General features: G+C 48.5%; 1 protein-coding gene across 1 annotated transcript; it reads right to left on the bottom strand.

Moving 5' to 3' along the window:
- Positions 1–272: 272 nt before the first annotated feature.
- On the bottom strand, positions 273–8,830 carry FOSL1 (FOS like 1, AP-1 transcription factor subunit). Its single transcript, XM_075569828.1, has 4 exons — positions 8,657–8,830; positions 6,101–6,295; positions 3,206–3,313; positions 273–1,690 (listed from the first exon to the last, which is right to left on the bottom strand). The coding sequence occupies exons 1-4, from the start codon at positions 8,810–8,812 to the stop codon at positions 1,229–1,231; spliced, it is 921 nt and encodes a 306-aa protein (XP_075425943.1). The 5' UTR covers positions 8,813–8,830; the 3' UTR covers positions 273–1,228.
- Positions 8,831–20,092: the final 11,262 nt, after the last annotated feature.

The following is a 20,092-nucleotide window of genomic DNA, read 5'->3' as shown; positions in this document are numbered from 1 at the left end:
TATCACTACTGTGAAGCGCTATGTACATTTATGGCGCTATATAAATTAAGACATACAATACAATAGATAGATAGAAATTGACAGAGTGAGATATAGAGGGAGATATAGATAGAGGGAGATATAGAGTGACACAGACCGTTGGACAGACATATAGAGATAGATGAGTGAGATATAGGAAGATAGTGAGATATTAATACAGGAACATATATTAGCTAGAGAGACAGACCGGATCTGTGATTAGTACAGGATGCCGTGTGTGCAGTAATCACAAAAGCACAATGTTTTTATTTCTGCGTATTTAATTAATGTCCGGTTATCAAAATGTGCGTTTCCAGCCACAAACCATAACCATATAAAAATATCCTATTATAAATATAGAGAAACCCTATAATAACAAATATATACCACACGTATATCGGCTCTGCCGCTGACTTTACCTGTGACCATATAACAAAGGCCATGCGTCTAAATAAAACCCCTTATAGGGGAAAGCGAAAAGAATCCCTTATAGGGGAAAGTGAAAAGAATCCCTTATAGGGGAAAGTGAAAAGAATCCCCTATAGGGGAAAGTGAAAAGAATCCCTTATAGGGGAAGCAGTGTGATTTGTAACAGGGTAAGTGACTAAGATTTCACATAGGAAAAAGTGCATGGGATCCCTTATAGGGGAAAGTGAATAGCATTCCTCATAGGGGAAAGTTAATAGGATTCCTCATAGGGGATGAAATTAATGGGATCCCTTATAAAAGAGTGAATAGGACTCTTTATACGGGGGATAGGATTTGTTATAGGGGGAAGTAATTAAGATCCCCTATAGGGAATATGTGACCGATTTTGGGATTGGCACCTCTGTTAAACAAACAACACCCTATATCAGGAGTGGCCAACTCCAGTCCTCAAGGGCCACCAACAGATCAGGTTATCCCTGCTTCAGCACAGGTGGCTGAAACAGTGGCTCAGTCAACAACTCCACTTCTCAAGGGCCACCAAACAGGTCATGTTATAAGGATATCCCTGCCCCAGCACAGGTGGCTCAATGAGTGGCACAGTCAGCCACTGATTGAGCCACCTGTGCTGAAGCAGGAATATCACTAGAACCCGACCTGTTGGTGTCCCTGGAGGATTGGAGTTGGCCACTCCTGCCCTATATCATTCTCTTACAACTCAATGTGGAACTTGTAGGATGCTGAAGGTGGCACCCACCCCTGGCCCCGTCCGCCCATGTCCATCCTACAGAACAAACAGCGTGGGAGAGCTGAGGGATCCGGGGCTCTGCTCCCCACTGCTGCAACTGCTGCTGCTGCTGAGCCTGCGGTGGGCCGTGGAGCAGGACTCCCGGGGGCCCGGCCCGGTTTCCTGGAGACTTGGGTAGGTGAAGATTAAGTTTGGGGTAAACGGCGTAATGGACGGAGTCCTCATCAGGGTTGGGGTGTGGAGAGCCTCGGGCTCTAGGAGAGTGTCACTCAGCTGTATCCTGGGCAGAGAGGCTTTGGGGCCCCTAGCGGCTTCTTCGGGGGGCTCCTCCTTAACCGGCCTGGGAGGGTCCCCCCGCTGGTCTTGGCGGTGGGAGTGGGGCACCTTGCAGATGGGTTGGTGGGCTTCAAGGATGAGTTCCAACCTCTCCTTCTGCTTCTGCAGCTCGGAGATCTCCTTCTGGATGGAGCTCTTCTCATCTTCCAGCTTATCTGTCTCCTATTGGGGGGAAGGGGGAGCGAGGGGGGTCAAGGGTCAGCAAGAAGGATCCCCCAACCACCCTTTAGGTAACCTCCAAGGGTGCTCAAAAGTAGGATATGTATGAGAATATGTATTTGGTTTGAATCTCTTTTTTCCATGCTCTCTTTTCTGTCTGACGGTCTCCCTGTGCACTCTCTTACTTCCAGCCCCCTTGCTCTCACCTCCACCCCCTTGCTCTCTCTCACTGCCCCCTCGCTCTCTCTCACCTCCGCCCCCCTCACTCTCTCACCTCCACCCCCCTGCTCTCTCACCTTCAACCCCTCGCTCTCTCTTCCGCCCCCTCGCTCTCACTCACCTCCGCCTCCCCGCGCTCACCTCCGCCTCCCCTCGCTCACCTCCGCCCCCTCGCTCTCTCACCTCCGCCCCCTCGCTCTCTCACCTCCGCCCCCTCGCTCTCTCACCTCCGCCCCCTCGCTCTCTCACCTCCGCCCCCTCGCTCTCTCACCTCCGCCCCCTCGCTCTCTCACCTCCGCCCCCTCGCTCTCTCTCACCTCCGCTCCCTCGCTCTCTCTCACCTCCGCCCCCTCGCTCTCTCTCACCTCCGCCCCCTCGCTCTCTCTCACCTCCGCCCCCCCCCGCTCTCTCACCTCCGCCCCCCCCCCCCGCTCTCTCACCTCCGCCCCCCCCCCCCGCTCTCTCACCTCTGCCCCCCCTCGCTCTCTCTCACTTCCCCCCCCTTGCTCTCACCTTCGCCCCCCCACACTCTCTCTCACCTCTGCCCCCTCGCTCTCTCATCTCCGCCCCCTCGCTCTCTCTCACCTCCGCCCCCTCGCTCTCTCTCACCTCCGCCCCCCTCGCTCTCTCTCACCTCTGCCCCCTCGCTCTCTCACCTCTGCCCCCTCGCTCTCTCACCTCCGCCCCCTCGCTCTCTCACCTCCGCCCCCTCGCGCTCTCTCACCTCCGCCCCCTCGCGCTCTCTCACCTCCGCCCCCTCGCGCTCTCTCACCTCCGCCCCCCCCCCGCTCACTCACCTCCGCCCCCCCCCCGCTCTCTCACCTCCGCCCCCCCCGCTCTCTCACCTCTGCCCCCCCCTCGCTCTCTCTCACTTCCGCCCCCCTTGCTCTCACCTTCGCCCCCCCACACTCTCTCTCACCTCTGCCCTCCCTCGCTCTCTCTCACCTCTGCCCCCTCGCTCTCTCACCTCCGCCCCCCTCGCTCTCTCACCTCCGCCCCCCTCGCTCTCTCTCACCTCCGCCCCCTTTCTCTCACCCCCCTCTCTCACCTCAGCCCCCCCCTCGATCTCTCACCTCCACCCCCTTTCTCTCACCCCCACCCCCCTCTCTCACCTCCGCCCCCCCCCCCTCTCTCACCTCCGCCCCCTCGCTCTCACCTCCGCCCCCCTCGCTCTCTCACCTCCGCCCCCCTCGCTCTCTCACCTCCGCCCCCCTCGCTCTCTCACCTCCGCCCCCCTCGCTCTCTCACCTCCGCCCCCCCTCTCTCTCTCACCTCCGCCCCCCCCCCTCTATCTCTTACCAGCTGCAGATAATCGGTCAGTTCCTTCCGGCGATTCCTGCACTTAGCAGCAGCAACTTTATTTCTCTCCCTCCGCATTCTCCTCCTCTCCTCTTCTTCCGATGAGACCTGTGGGGGAGGCCACGAGGGTAACATTAATATCCCAGAATCCTCTAAGGCAACCAATGCAACCTCAGCTTAAGCAATTACTACCGTGTGTATATTTCATGGTGTAGTAGTGTGTGTGAGGGGAGGCTGGCACTGCCACTGCCCGCGCTGTACCTGTGCTGTGTATACATGTCATGGTGTAGTAGTGTGTGAGGGGGGGGCTGGCGCTGCCTGCGCTGTACGTGTGCTGTGTATACATGTCATGGTGTAGTAGTGTGTGTGAGGGGGAGGCTGGCACTGCCGCTGCCGCGCTGTACCTGTGCTGTGTATACATGTCATGGTGTAGTAGTGTGTGAGGGAGAGACTGGCACTGCCGCTGCCCGCGCTGTACCTGTGCTGTGTATACATGTCATGGTGTAGTAGTGTGTGTAAGGGGAGGCTGGCACTGCCGCTGCCAGCGCTGTACCTGTGCTGTGTATACATGTCATGGTGTAGTAGAGTGTGTGAGGGGGAGACTGGCACTGCCGCTGCCCGCGCTGTACCTGTGCTGTGTATACATGTCATGGTGTAGTAGTGTGTGTGAGGGAGAGACTGGCACTGCCGCTGCCTGCGCTGTACCTGTGCTGTGTATACATGTCATGGTGTAGTAGTGTGTGTGAGGGAGAGACTGGCACTGCCGCTGCCCGCGCTGTACCTGTGCTGTGTATACATGTCATGGTGTAGTAGTGTGTGTGAGGGAGAGACTGGCACTGCCGCTGCCCGCGCTGTACCTGTGCTGTGTATACATGTCATGGTGTAGTAGTGTGTGTGAGGGAGAGACTGGCACTGCTGCTGCCCGCGCTGTACCTGTGCTGTGTATACATGTCATGGTTTAGTAGTGTGTGAGGGGGAGGCTGCCGCTGCCCGCGCTGTACCTGTGCTGTGTATACATGTCATGGTGTAGTAGTAGTGTGTGAGGGGAGGCTGGCACTGCCGCTGCCCGCGCTGTACCTGTGCTGTGTATACATGTCATGGTGTAGTAGTAGTGTGTGAGGGGAGGCTGGCACTGCCGCTGCCTGCGCTGTACCTGTGCTGTGTATACATGTCATGGTGTAGTAGTGTGTGAGGGGAGGCTGGCGCTGCCCGCTCTGTACCTGTGCTGTGTATACATGTCATGGTGTAGTAGTGTGTGTGAGGGGGAGGCTGGCACTGCCGCTGCCCGCGCTGTACCTGTGCTGTGTATACATGTCATGGTGTAGTAGTGTGTGTGAGGGGGAGGCTGGCACTGCCACTGCCCGCGCTGTACCTGTGCTGTGTATACATGTCATGGTGTAGTAGTGTGTGAGGGGAGGCTGGCACTGCCCGCTCTGTACCTGTGCTGTGTATACATGTCATGGTGTAGTAGTGTGTGAGGGGGAGGCTGGCACTGCCGCTGCCCGCGCTGTACCTGTGCTGTGTATGCATGTCATGGTGTAGTAGTGTGTGTGAGGGGCCGGCTGGCACTGCCGTTGCCCGCGCTGTACCTGTGCTCTGTATACATGTCATGGTGTAGTAGTGTGTGAGGGGGAGGCTGGCACTGCCACTGCCTGCGCTGTACCTGTGCTGTGTATACATGTCATGGTGTAGTAGTGTGTGAGGGGGAGGCTGGCACTGCCGCTGCCTGCGCTGTACCTGTGCTGTGTATACATGTCATGGTATAGTAGTGTGTGAGGGGAGGCTGGCACTGCCCGCTCTGTACCTGTGCTGTGTATACATGTCATGGTGTAGAAGTGTGTGAGGGGGAGGCTGGCACTGCCGCTGCCCGCGCTGTACCGGTGCTGTGTATGCATGTCATGGTGTAGTAGTGTGTGTGAGGGGCCGGCTGGCACTGCCGCTGCCCGCGCTGTACCTGTGCTCTGTATACAGGTCATGGTGTAGTAGTGTGATCGGGAGGCTGCCACTGCCCGCGCTGTACCTGTGCTGCGTATACATGTCATGGTGTAGTAGTGTGTGTGAGGGGCAGGCTGGCACTGCCGCTGCCAGCGCTGTACCTGTGCTGTGTATACAGGTCATGGTGTAGGAGTGTGTGTGATCGGGAGGCTGGCACTGCCGCTGCTCGCGCTGTACCTGTGCTGTGTATACATTACATGGTGTAGAAGTGTGTGAGGGGGAGGCTGGCACTGCCGCTGCCCGCGCTGTACCTGTGCTGTGTATACATGTCATGGTGTAGTAGTGGTGTGTGAGGGGGAGGCTGGCACTGCCGCTGCCCGCACTGTACCTGCGCTGTGTATACATGGCATGGTGTAGTAGTGTGTGTGAGGGGAGGCTGGCACTGCCCGCGCTGTACCTGCGCTGTGTATGCATGTCATGGTGTAGTAGTGTGTGTGAGGGGGAGGCTGGCACTGCCACTGCCCGCGCTGTACCTGTGCTGTGTATACAGGTCATGGTGTAGGAGTGTGTGAGGGGGAGGCTGGCACTGCCGCTGCCTGCGCTGTACCTGTGCTGTGTATACAGGTCATGGTGTAGGAGTGTGTGAGGGGAGGCTGGCACTGTCGCAGCCTGTCCCGTGTATGAATGGAGGGATTAGTAGTGTGCCTGTCCCTATGAGTCAGCCATTAATGTGTATCCCGCTCTCCCAGCTGTGGTTTGGCATAGTCAGGCTCCAGCCTGCACCCTTTCCCCCCCTGACTCACCCCAGTTTATCTATGAGTCGCCTATCAAGTGTTTCCGACCCGTGTGTAACATGCTCAGCTCTGGCAGCCATCTTTTTTAACCGTATAATCTCCCTTTATAAATCCTGTGTGAGACGTCCTCTTCTCACAGAATAGGTCCACACTTCTCGTTACTCACATGTTCGCCGTGTCTCCTCCGCCCCACGCTCAGGACGCCCCCCATGCTTCGAATCACCCCGGGGCGAGGGGCATGGTAGGGTGGAAAGGTCAGGGGTCGCACGCTAGGCTGAACCATCCAGCTGAGGTCTTGACTTGATGTAATGGCGTTTAACGTAGGGATGAATGGACTGGAAGAGGTGTGAGGGGGGTATTTCTGTGAGAGAGAGAGAGAGAGAGGAGAGAGGAGAGAGGAGAGAATTAATATTATCTTAAAGAAGACATTTTTTATAGATTCTATACACATATAATCATTATTATACAGCGTGGCTTGTTCTTTCTTTATAGTGTAGAGATACTCATTATCATTATACAGCGCAGCGTGTTCATTATCAGCGTATATTTTATCCTAATCCCAAACTTCACTTCAAAATACCCAACTCAGATCATTTCTACTGGATCTCTTAAATAATGGCCGCCCTTGTGAATTTCCCTAATGAACACCTTACAGCCCCGCTCCTGATCACTGGGGCAGATTTCTTCCCTGATTTAGGGTTGATCCCTCCCCCAGACCCTAATGAGAGCGGTGTGTGGGGTATATTCTGTGGGGGGGGGGGGGTTTGGGGGCTGGATTTGCATCTCATACTGTGAGACGGACATTATAGATGCCAGACAAAAAGGTGTTATATGGCTGAGTGCTTTCTCGGTGCAACGCATGACATTGCAGGACAGGGTGTGTACTGTACCACAGTATATACGCTCCGGCATACACCGGGTTTAATACGCGACTGTCGTCAGCAGTGACTCATTCATTCAGGGATATATATTTTACCTGAGGCTGGAGGAGAACTTGCCCTATAAACACGCCCCGTAAAGGGACAGCGCTGGAATGTGCTGAAGGGCGGCGCAGCGGGTTCATTGGCAGCGTATTGAGATACTCAGTATTATTAAAGTGAACATTCTTTGCTGGCGCCTACCTGGGCAAAAATCCTTGTAACGAAAAACCGTAACGCGGGTGATGTCACGGAACTAATGGGCGCGCGCACAAAAACAGCAACCTAGGCTGCACAGACCTTGCATGCGCACAAGAAGGGGCTGTGAGCCGCACGCATGCGCACAAGAAGGGGCTGTGCGCCGCGCGCATGCGCACAAGAAGGGGCTGTGAGCCGCACGCATGCGCACAAGAAGGGGCTGTGAGCCGCGCGCATGCGCACAAGAAGGGGCTGTGAGCCGCGCGCATGCGCACAAGGGGCTGTGAGCCGCGCGCATGCGCACAAGAAGGGGCTGTGAGCCGCGCGCATGCGCACAAGAAGGGGTTGTGAGCCGCGCGCATGCGCACAAGAAGGGGCTGTGAGACGCGCGCATGCGCACAAGAAGGGGCTGTGAGACGCGCGCATGCGCACAAGAAGGGGTTGTGAGCCGCGCGCATGCGCAATGCTGCCGTCCTGTACCGAGCATGTTCATTATCAGTGTATAGAGATACCCCTCATTATTATATAGTGTGGCGTGTTCATTACCAGTGTATAGAGATACTCTGCATCATTATACAGCGCACCATGTTCTTTATTAGTGAATAGAGATACTCAGCATCCTTATACAGTGCAACGTGTTTATTATCAGTGTATAAATACTCATCATCATTATATAGCGCAGCATTTTCATTATCAGTGTATAGTTACTCTGCATCATTATACAGCGCGGCATGTTCATGATCAGTGTATAGACATACTCATCATCATTATACATGCGCAGCGTGTTCATTATCCGTGTATAGAGATACTCAGTCACCATCGTTAAACAGCGCAACATGTTCATTATCAGCATATAGACATACTCAGCATAATTAAACAGTGCAGCATTTTAATTATCAGTGTAGAAATACTCATCACTGTATAGCTATGTATATACAAAAAGGTATGTATACATGTATATATAAATAAGCACTAACTTACCTCACTACATACACGTAATATCTATATTTTATTGTTAAAATTTAAAAAAAATTATATATATATATACACATACATACACACTATTGTATCACCAATAATACAGTGTTGTTTATAAAGTTTTATATAATACAGTATAGATTAATATATCAATAATATATAAATTATATAGGAACAATATATGAATTCATGAAACATATGTCAATAAGTAATATATGAATTAAACATATTTCAACTAATATCAATAATATATTAATAAATATCACTGGATTAATATATCCCAATATACTAATTCATTAAACATGAATTTGTGACTAATATGTATATTATTACATCAATAGTATAGAAATACATGAATATAGGAATTCATTAAACATATATGAATTAAAATAGAAATTCAAATACCAATACTATATGATATTGTGTGAATTAATATATGCATGAATATATTCATAATATATGATTTCATATTTGAATTACTATATGAATAATACATTCCTTCATATATCAACAATATATTAATATATCAATAATGTTTAATAACATATACATAATACCAGAACTGAATGATATATCACTACTATATAGATTATTATATAGTAATAAATATATTAATAGCACAGACTTACCTGCTGTGTGACCTCATGGGGGGCAGGCCTGACACCCTGTCCCATACTTATTGCCCCCAGCAGTGGGGAAGGTCCTCTATGCGCTGGAGGTTGGGGGCTGTTGCTGCTATACCCTATATCTGGATCATAGTAAGTCCCAGTGAAGTCTCTGTACATTGTCTGAATCCTCTGCTCTTCTCTGTCTTACTCACACTGACTCACATAAATCTCTGCCTCATTCACTTTATGAATGGGGAGTCCTGGACCAAACAACTGCACAGTGCGAGGGGCATTAACCACCAACAACACTCTAGCCCTCCTTTTTAAAACCTACCAGCAATCCCAGCACACCAAATATTATATTGAACTAAAGCATACCGAAACCTTTCAGGGTCAATTATTTGTAAAAAGTGCCTTGTTGCGCTAGAAAAGAAAAATAAAGTTGTCATGCTTCCCCTATGGTGGACGAGGAGTTGGTACAGCCTGGGGATTACCCAATGCTGATGACGTACATGCCCATATATGGTGCAAGCTTCCTCCAGTGAAAGGAATACCCTTTGCTAGGAATTGATGGCTGTTATTGAACTCTCTGCTGTTTCCAGCGTGGAAAGGAAATAAAGGCCATTAGAAACAATAGTATAGCTACACAGGTAGAGAGATAAATACTTCTCAGAAATGATGCTTTCTATATGTGTAACATTCACACACATTGTATTATATATACATTCTCTTGCCATTGAATTGATGGGAAATCCCTGCAGTTTTCATGGTGTTTGGGATTTTTATTTCAGTGTATTTGAGAGGTGGCATTTTCCCTGAGTGGGTTTTCTGTCGCGACACGAGCAGACTGCATTTCATTAGAAACGGAGGTTTATTTGCGTGACACTCTCCCATTTCCTGCGGGTCACGTGCTTTTGCTTTTACACTTGACACTCGGTGTGATTAGTGTTTCATTTGATGTGCAGTGTGTGTGCCATTTCCCCCGTGCACAATGCTGACATGTTTTTATAGATGGTTTTATTTATTTCCTTTATTCCGTATTTTTAAATGTTCATTTAATGTCTCGAGAAGATTTTTATTTTTTTAATTGAGCAGCGCTCTGCAGGTCATTGGCAGGGGAAGGGTTAATGGCGCAGGTCTCTGGCAGGGGAGGGGTTAATGGTGCAGCTCTCTGGCAGGGGAAGGGTTAATGGTGCAGCTCTCTGGCAGGGGAGGGGTTAATGGTGCAGGTCTCTGGCAGGGGAGGGGTTAATGGTGCAGGTCCTTGGCAGGGGAGGGGTTAATGGTGCAGGTCCTTGGCAGGGGAAGGGTTAATGTTGCAGGTCTCTGGCAGGGGAGGGGTTAATGGTGCAGGTCTCTGGCAGGGGAGGGGTTAATGGTGCAGGTCTCTGGCAGGGGAGGGGTTAATGGTGCAGGTCTCTGGCAGGGGAGGGGTTAATGGTGCAGGTCCTTGGCAGGGGAGGGGTTAATGGTGCAGGTCCTTGGCAGGGGAAGGGTTAATGTTGCAGGTCTCTGGCAGGGGAGGGGTTAATGGTGCAGGTCTCTGGCAGGGGAGGGGTTAATGGTGCAGGTCTCTGGCAGGGGAGGGGTTAATGGTGCAGGTCTCTGGCAGGGGAGGGGTTAATGGTGCAGGTCTCTGGCAGGGGAGGGGTTAATGGTGCAGGTCTCTGGCAGGGGAGGGGTTCACTCTGTCCCGCTCTCTTTTCCTCTCTCTATGGACCCCCTGTTCCCAGCTGTCTCTTTCTGCTGTCTCACCCTCACGTGCGTCTGTCTTATTTCCCGTAAATTGTGACTCAGCTCTCCGTCATCTCATGGCACTCTCGTCTTAAAGGCACAGGGGCGTGAAGAGTGGGGGGGAATGGGAATAGGGAGCAGTTATATGGGGTAATAGGAGGAGCTATAAGGGGTAATAGGATGAGCTATAGGGAGGGGTTACATGGGGTAATAAGAGGAGTTATAGGGAGAGGTTATATGGGGTAATAGGAGGAGTTATAGGGAGCGGTTATATGGGGTAATAGGAGTTATAGGGAGAGGTTATATGGGGTAATAGGAGGAGTTATAGGGAGCGGTTATATGGGGTAATAGGAGGAGTTATAGGGAGCGGGTATATATACTTAGATTGTAAGCTCTCCGGGGCAGGGATTTCCTTTCCTATTGTCGTATTTAATCTTATTTGTTGCCCTTATTTTACTATAATTCCCTGTACTGTGTTGTCTCTCTTGTAAAGTGCCAAGTACAGCTGTGGTATATATCTATATATCGATATAGAGAGAGAGAGAGAGCGAGCGCACGCAATGGGCTTAGTTCTAGAAAGCTGTTACATGGAGGTCGTTACAAACATCACAACCTCTCACCTACTGTATGTTGGAAAGTGAAACCGCGCAGTTCTCTTGTGGTTTCCTTATTAGCCCCGTTAGTCGGTGCTGTGGTCCATCACAAATTCCAACAGCGTTTCATATGGTGCCGAGTGAAATTCCCCTTTTCTCTCCTGGATGAGAAGTGCATTCCATAATGATGAGGGTCTCACTCCTCACGGGAGATGGATACTCTGTATCCTCTTGAGTTTCTAAACCCGTGCCAAGGTGGATGAGTAAACAGAAGGGGAAACTGATGAAGGGAAGAGAGATTTGGCAGGAGGACCACGCGTGAGTCTGTTACATGGATCGGTACAAGAATATCTTTGTCACTTTTTCTGCATGCATTAACCTGCACGTGTCCTCATCTTAAGGGGGGCGGGGGGTCTCAGCTCTGTAGATCATAACTCTGAAGAGGTTCCTGCAGGATCTCAGCTTGTACACATTGGATCTCCTGGTCTATATTGAAGAGGTTCCTTCAGGATCTCAGCTTGTAGACACTGGATCTCCTGGACTATATTGAAGAAGTTCCTGCAGGATCTCAGGTTGTAGACGCTGGATCTCCTGGTCTATATTGAGCAGATTCCTGCAGAATCTCATCTTGTAGGCATTGCATGTCAATGTCTATATTGACAAAGGCCCCTGAAGAATCACAGCCTCTAGACACAGTCTCTCACGGTCTATTGTGAGGAGATTCCTGCAAGATCTCTCAGCTTCTCAACAATTTGTTTCTCATGGTCTCTATTGAAGAGGTTCCTGCAGGATTTCAGCTTCTAGACACTGGATCTCCAGGTCTCTATGGAGAAGGTCCCTGCAGGATCTCGGCTTCAGTATCTCATGATCTCGGGGGGAGAAGGTCCCTGCAGGATCTCATGATCTCTATGGAGAAGGTCCCTGCAGGATCCCAGTTTCAGTATCTCATGGTCTATAATGAAGCGGTTCCCGCAGGAGATTCTAGGCACTCTCCTTGTACTCCAACTAGTTTTTTGCATCTGAAAAATGTTATGAATAGGAGAGCCAGAAGAATGTTGTAATTAGAGATGTATTTAAGAAGACTTACAAATATTGTACTTCCATCTTGCAAGCATCCATAATATCTGTATTCTGTATATATACAGTTGTGTGAAAAAGAAAGTACATCCTCTTTGAATTCTATGGTTTTACATATCAGGATATAATAACAATCAGCTGTTCCTTAACAGGTCTTAAATTTAGGTAAATACAACCTCAGATGAACAACAACACATGACATATTACACTGCGTCATTATCTATTTAACAAAAATAAAGCCAAAATGGACAAGCTATGTGTGAAAAACTAAGTACACCCTTACTGCTTCCATAGGAAGTAAGATGCTAAGTAGCAGACAGGTGCTGCTAATCAAATGCCCTTGATTAATTGATCATCAGCAAGTGTGACCAACTCTATAAAAGACAAAGTTTTAGCAGTTTGCTGGTCTGGAGCATTGTGAGGTGTGTGTTAACACAATGCCAAGGAGGAAAGACATCAATCTGGGAAGGGTTATAAGGCCATTTCCAAACAATTTAAAGTCCATCATTCTACAGTGAGAAAGATTATTCAAAAGTGGAAAACATTCAAGACAGTTGCCAATCTTCCCAGGAGTGGACGTCCCAGCAAATTCACCCCAGGGTCAGACCGTGCAATGGTCAGAGAAATTATAAAATACCCAAGAGTTACATCTCAGACTCTACAGGCCTCAGTTAGCATGTTAAATGTTAAAGTTCATGACAGTACAATTAGAAAAAGACTGAACAAGTATGGTTTGTTTGGAAGGGTTGCCAGGAGAAAGCCTCTTCTCTCTAAAAAGAACATGGCAGCACGCCTTAGGTTTGCAAAGTTGCATCTGGACAAACCACAAGACTTCTGGAACAATGTCCTTTGGACAGACGAGACCAAAGTGGAGATGTTTGGCCTTAATGCACAGCGCCCCGTTGGGCGAAAACCAAACATAGCATATCAGCACAAACACCTCATACCAACTGTCAAGCACGGTGGTGGAGGGGTGATGATTTGGGCTTGTTTTGCAGCCGCAGGACCTGGGAACCTTGCAGTCATTGAGTCGACCATGAACTCCTCTGTATACCAAAGTATTCTAGAGTCAAATGTGAGGCCATCTGTCCGACAGCTAAAGCTTGGCCGAAATTGGGTCATGCAACAGGACAATGATCCCAAGCACCCCAGCAAATCTACAACAGAATGGCTGAAAAAGAAAAGAATCAAGGTGTTGCAATGGCCCAGTCAAAGTCCAGACCTCACACCGATTGAAATGCTGTGGCTGGACCTTAAGAGAGCTATGCATAAACAAATGCCCACAAACCTCAATGAACTGAAGCAACGTTGTAAAAAAGAGTGGGCCAAAATTCCTCCACAACGATGTGAGAGACTGATAAAGTCATACAGAAAACGATGACTTCAAGTTATTGCTGCTAAAGGTGGTTCTACAAGCTATTGAATCATAAGGTGTACTTAGTTTTTCACACATGGCTTCTCCATTTTGGCTTTATTTTTTCACACCACTACATACATAAGACTCTTTGCTAACAAAATTTGGCCCATGAGTTGCAAGTTGAAGAGGTCTATACTGAGAAGGTTCCTGCAAGGTCTCTCTTCTACACACTGTATCTAACGATTTATATTGAAGATGTTCCTGCGGGATCTCAGTCCGAGAGACCGAATTTATCAAGTTCCAAGTTGAGAAGGTTCCGGCAGGATCTCATAGACACTCTCAATGGTCAGTATAGAAGAGGTTTCTGCAGGATCTCATAGACACACTCTCATTGTCGGTATGGAAGAGGTTCCTCCAGGATCTCATAGACACTTTCATTGTCGGTATGGAAGAGGTTCCTGCAGGATTTCATAGACACTCTCATGGTCAGTATGGAAGAGGTTCCTGCAGGATTTCATAGACACTCTCTCATTGTCGGTATGGAAGAGGTTCCTCCAGGATCTCATAGACACTCTCATTGTCGGTATGGAAGAGGTTCCTGCAGGATTTCATAGACACTCTCTCATTGTCAGTATGGAAGAGGTTCCTGCAGGATCTCATAGACACTCTCATGGTCAGTAGGCTGCTGAGGTGGGGAGAGGTTGAAGGGCCGCAAGTAAAGCCCCCAGGCTGCCTGTTGCCCACCAATGTTCTCTAGATACTGCCTCTTATTGTCTATGTTGAAGAAACCCTGCATGATCTCAGCACTGTAGGCCAGGCTTTCTTAACTCAAGTCCTCAAGACCCCCCCCAACAGATCAGGTTCTCGGGATGTCCCTGCTTCAGCACAGGTGGTGTATTCAAATACTGAGCCACTGATTGCGCCACCTGTGCTGAAGCAGGAACATCCTGGGAACCTGATCTGTTGGGGGGCTGGGGGGGGAAGGGGTCTTGAGGACTGGAATTGAGAACCCCTTCTGTAGACCTGAATTACTGAAGAGGTTCCTGCAGGGTCTCCCTTCTCTGCTTCACTCCCTTCACCACCTGTTGGATGTGAGGTCAGTTGAATCTGGATTGGGACATGTGACACGGTGACATTCCTGCTCTACTCCCTGCATTTCTGAGAGCTGATTCATCTTTATCCTGCTGCCGACGTTATGACTCACTTCCCCAGAACCAAAGATTCAAAACACTACATGAAAGAGAGACATGAGAACGAGCTCAGTCTCTGCTTCCACCCTCTCTGTATATAAGGAGGCCCACCTCCTCTGTATATAGTGAGGCCCACCCTCTCTGTATATAGTGAGGCCCACCCTCTCTGTATATAGTGAGGCCCACCCTCTCTGTATATAGTGAGGCCCACCCTCTCTGTATATAGTGAGGCCCACCCTCTCTGTATATAGTGAGGCCCACCCACTCTGTATATAGTGAGGCCCACTCTCTCTCTCTGTATATAGTGAGAACGAGCTCAGTCTCTGCTCCCACCCTCTCTGTATATAATGAGGCCCACCTCCTCTGTATATAGTGAGGCCCACCTCCTCTCTGTACATAGTGAGAGCGAACTAAGTCTCTGCTCCCACCCTCTCTGTATATAGTGAGGCACACCCTCTCTGTATATAGTGAGGCCCACCCTCTCTCTGTATATAGTGAGGCCCAACCTCTCTCTGTATATAGTGTGAGCGAACTCAGTCTCTGCTACCCACCCTCTCTGTATATAGTGAGGCCCACCCCCTCTGTATATAGTGACGCCCACCTCCTCTGTATATAGTGAGGCCCACCCTCTCTCTGTATATAGTGAGAGCGAACTCAGTCTCTGCTCCCACCCCCTCTGTATATAGTGAGGCCCACCCCCTCTGTATATAGTGAGGCCCACCCCCTCTGTATATAGTGAGGCCCACCCTCTCTCTGTATATAGTGAGTGCGAACTCAGTCTCTGCTCCCACCCTCTCTGTATATAGCGAGGCTCACCCTTTCGGAATATAGTGAGGCCCACCTTCTCTCTGTATATAGTGAGACCCATCCTCTCTCTGTATATAGTGAGGCTCATCCTCTCTCTGAATATAGTGAGAGCGAACTCAGTCTGCTCCCACCCTCTCTGTATATAGCGAGGCTCACCTTTTCTGTATATAGTGAGGCCCACCTTTTCTCTGTATATAGTGAGACCCATCCTCTCTCTGTATATAGTGAGAGATAGCTCAGTCTCTGCTACCCACCCTCTCTGTATATAGTGAGGCCCACCCCCTCTGTATATAGTGACGCCCACCTCCTCTGTATATAGTGAGGCCCACCCTCTCTCTGTATATAGTGAGAGCGAACTCAGTCTCTGCTCCCACCCCCTCTGTATATAGTGAGGCCCACCCCCTCTGTATATAGTGAGGCCCACCCCCTCTGTATATAGTGAGGCCCACCCTCTCTCTGTATATAGTGAGCGCGAACTCAGTCTCTGCTCCCACCCTCTCTGTATATAGCGAGGCTCACCCTTTCGGAATATAGTGAGGCCCACCTTCTCTCTGTATATAGTGAGACCCATCCTCTCTCTGTATATAGTGAGGCTCATCCTCTCTCTGAATATAGTGAGAGCGAACTCAGTCTGCTCCCACCCTCTCTGTATATAGCGAGGCTCACCTTTTCTGTATATAGTGAGGCCCACCTTCTCTCTGTATATAGTGAGACCCATCCTCTCTCTGTATATAGTGAGAGATAGCTCAGTCTCTGCTCCCACCCTCATTTTATATAGTGAGACTCACCCTTTCTGTATATAGTGAGGCCCACCCTCCCTCTGTATATAGTGAGAGATAGCTCAATCTCTGTATATAGAGGTGAGAGAGCTCAGTCTCTGTATATAGAGGTGAGAGAGCTCAGTCTCTGCATATAGAGGTGAGAGAGCTCAGTCTCTGCATATAGAGGTGAGAGAGCTCAGTCTCTGTATATAGAGGTGGGAGATAGCCCAGGTTTTGCTCTCCCCCTCCTCCTCCGGATAACGTTGTATTAATGGTGACTTTGCAGAGTATTAATATTCATACCTTTGCCAAAGATACTTGGCTTGTGTAAAGGGGAAGCCCCACCCAGCACCTCATTATAACAGCGCGTTCCTACGTGAGCAATGTGATGCAACGCACAGCAAGCGTGTGCAGTATACAGTATACACCCCTGTAATAAGGACAGCCCCGTCCCACTGCCCCGTCCCACTGCCCCTTCCTGTGGGGGAACCTCTTATAAGAACACCCCCTTTATAAGAACAGCTCAGCAGTCCCAACGCGTCCCTTCCTATGGGATTAACCCCCTTTATAAGAACACCCACCCCCCTTTAAAAACATCTGTGTAATAATACTGAGGATCTCTATACAGTGCCAGTCACTGATAATGAACACGCGGTATAATGATGCTGAGTACTGTATCTATACGCTGATAATGAACACACCGCGCTGTATAATGATGCTGAGTACTGTATCTATACGCTGATAATGAACACGCCGCGCTGTATAATGATGCTGAGTACTGTATCTATACGCTGATAATGAACACACCGCGCTGTATAATGATGCTGAGTACTGTATCTATACGCTGATAATGAACACACCGCGCTGTATAATGATGCTGAGTACTGTATCTATACGCTGATAATGAACACACCGCGCTGTATAATGATGCTGAGTACTGTATCTATACGCTGATAATGAACACATCGCGTAGTATAATGATGCTGAGTACTGTATCTATACGCTGATAATGAACACACCGCGCTGTATAATGATGCTGAGTACTGTATCTATACGCTGATAATGAACACACCGCGCTGTATAATGATGCTGAGTACTGTATCTATACGCTGATAATGAACACACCGCGCTGTATAATGATGCTGAGTACTGTATCTATACGCTGATAATGAACACGCCGCGCTGTATAATGATGCTGAGTACTGTATCTATACGCTGATAATGAACACACCGCGCTGTATAATGATGCTGAGTACTGTATCTATACGCTGATAATGAACACACCGCGCTGTATAATGATGCTGAGTACTGTATCTATACGCTGATAATGAACACACCGCGCTGTATAATGATGCTGAGTACTGTATCTATACGCTGATAATGAACACACCGCGCTGTATAATGATGCTGAGTACTGTATCTATACGCTGATAATGAACACACCGCGCTGTATAAGGATGCTGAGTACTGTATCTATACGCTGATAATGAACACACCGCGCTGTATAATGATGCTGAGTACTGTATCTATACGCTGATAATGAACACACCGCGCTGTATAATGATGCTGAGTACTGTATCTATACGCTGATAATGAACACACCTCGCTGTATAATGATGCTGAGTACTGTATCTATACGCTGATAATGAACACACCGCGCTGTATAATGATGCTGAGTACTGTATCTATACGCTGATAATGAACACACCGCGCTGTATAATGATGCTGAGTACTGTATCTATACGCTGATAATGAACACACCGCGCTGTATAATGATGCTGAGTACTGTATCTATACGCTGATAATGAACACATTATAAGGATGCTGAGTACTGTATCTATACGCTGATAATGAACACACCGCGCTGTATAATGATGCTGAGTACTGTATCTATACGCTGATAATGAACACACCGCGCTGAATAATGATGCTGAGTACTGTATCTATACGCTGATAATGAACACACCGCGTTGTATAATGATGCTGAGTACTGTATCTATACGCTGATAATGAACACACCGCGTTGTATAATGATGCTGAGTACTGTATCTATACGCTGATAATGAACACGCCGCGCTGTATAATGATGCTGAGTACTGTATCTATACGCTGATAATGAACACACCGCGCTGTATAATGATACTGAGTACTGTATCTATACGCTGATAATGAACACACCGCGCTGTATAATGATGCAGTGTATCTCTATACACTGATAATGAACACACCGCGTTGTATAATGATGACAAGTATCTCCATACACTGATAATGAACACGCTGTGCAGTGTAATGATGCGGAGTATCTGTATCTATACGCTGATAATGAACACGCCGCGCTGTATAATGATGCTGAGTACTGTATCTATACGCTGATAATGAACACGCCGCGCTGTATAATGATGCTGAGTACTGTATACGCTGATAATGAACACACCGCGCTGTATAATGATACTGAGTACTGTATCTATACGCTGATAATGAACACACCGCGCTGTATAATGATGCTGAGTGCTGTATCTATACGCTGATAATGAACACACCGCGCTGTATAATGATGCTGAGTACTGTATCTATACGCTGATAATGAACACGCCGCGCTGTATAATGATGCTGAGTACTGTATCTATACGCTGATAATGAACACGCCGCGCTGTATAATGATACTGAGTACTGTATCTATACGCTGATAATGAACACACCGCGCTGTATAATGATGCTGAGTACTGTATCTATACGCTGATAATGAACACACCGCGCTGTATAATGATGCTGAGTACTGTATCTATACGCTGATAATGAACACACCGCGTTGTATAATGATGCTGAGTACTGTATCTATACGCTGATAATGAACACACCGCGCTGTATAATGATGCTGAGTACTGTATCTATACGCTGATAATGAACACACCGCGCTGTATAATGATGACAAGTATCTCCATACGCTGATAATGAACACACCGCGTTGTATAATGATGCTGAGTACTGTATCTATACGCTGATAATGAACACACCGCGCTGTATAAGGATGCTGAGTACTGTATCTATACGCTGATAATGAACACACCGCGCTGTATAATGATGCTGAGTACTGTATCTATACGCTGATAATGAACACACCGCGCTGTATAAGGATGCTGAGTACTGTATCTATACGCTGATAATGAACACACCGCGTTGTATAATGATGCTGAGTACTGTATCTATACGCTGATAATGAACACACCGTGTTGTATAATGATGACAAGTATCTCCATACGCTGATAATGAACACACCGCGCTGTATAATGATGCTGAGTACTGTATCTTTACGCTGATAATGAACACACCGCGCTGTATAATGATGCTGAGTACTGTATCTATACGCTGATAATGAACACACTGCGCTGTATAATGATGCTGAGTACTGTATCTATACGCTGATAATGAACACGCCGCGCTGTATAATGACACAGTGTATCTCCATACGCTGATAATGAACACGCTGTGCAGTGTAATGATGCTGAGTGTAGGGACCTGCGGGCTGTGCACACACACCTTAATATGTCCCTGCACATACTGTATTACCATGCAGCCCCATCACGCCCACATTCCCCATTACACAAGGTTCCTGGGTGACGCAGGTCTGAGTTCACATTGGCTAATAGAACCTTACCTCACCTTTATTATACATGGGAAAGTATCACGCCGCGCTGTATCATGTGACGAGTATCTACACACTGATAATGAACACGCCGCGCTGTATCATGTGACGAGTATCTACACACTGATAATGAACACGCCGCGCTGTATCATGTGACGAGTATCTACACACTGATAATGTACACGCTGCGCTGTATCATGTGACGAGTATCTACACACTGATAATGAACACGCCGCGCTGTATCATGTGACAAGTATCTACACACTGATAATGAACACGCTGCGCTGTATAATGA

This window comes from Ascaphus truei, chromosome 14 (assembly GCF_040206685.1).
Source record: "Ascaphus truei isolate aAscTru1 chromosome 14, aAscTru1.hap1, whole genome shotgun sequence".
Lineage (NCBI taxonomy): Eukaryota > Metazoa > Chordata > Amphibia > Anura > Ascaphidae > Ascaphus > Ascaphus truei.
The sequence above is the reverse complement of the archived record's forward strand: the minus strand, read 5'-3'. Positions and strand labels throughout refer to the sequence as shown.

Excerpts from the sequence above, each read along its gene's own strand:
- FOSL1 (XM_075569828.1), bottom strand. The coding sequence starts at position 8,812 with ATGTACAGAGACTTCACTGGGACTTACTATGATCCAGATATAGGGTAT. Across the intron at positions 6,296-8,656 it reads CCCATGAGGTCACACAGCAG|AAATACCCCCCTCACACCTC; the intron begins GTAAGTCTGTGC and ends TCTCTCTCACAG. Across the intron at positions 1,691-3,205 it reads TGACCGATTATCTGCAGCTG|GAGACAGATAAGCTGGAAGA; the intron begins GTAAGAGATAGA and ends TCCCCCCAATAG.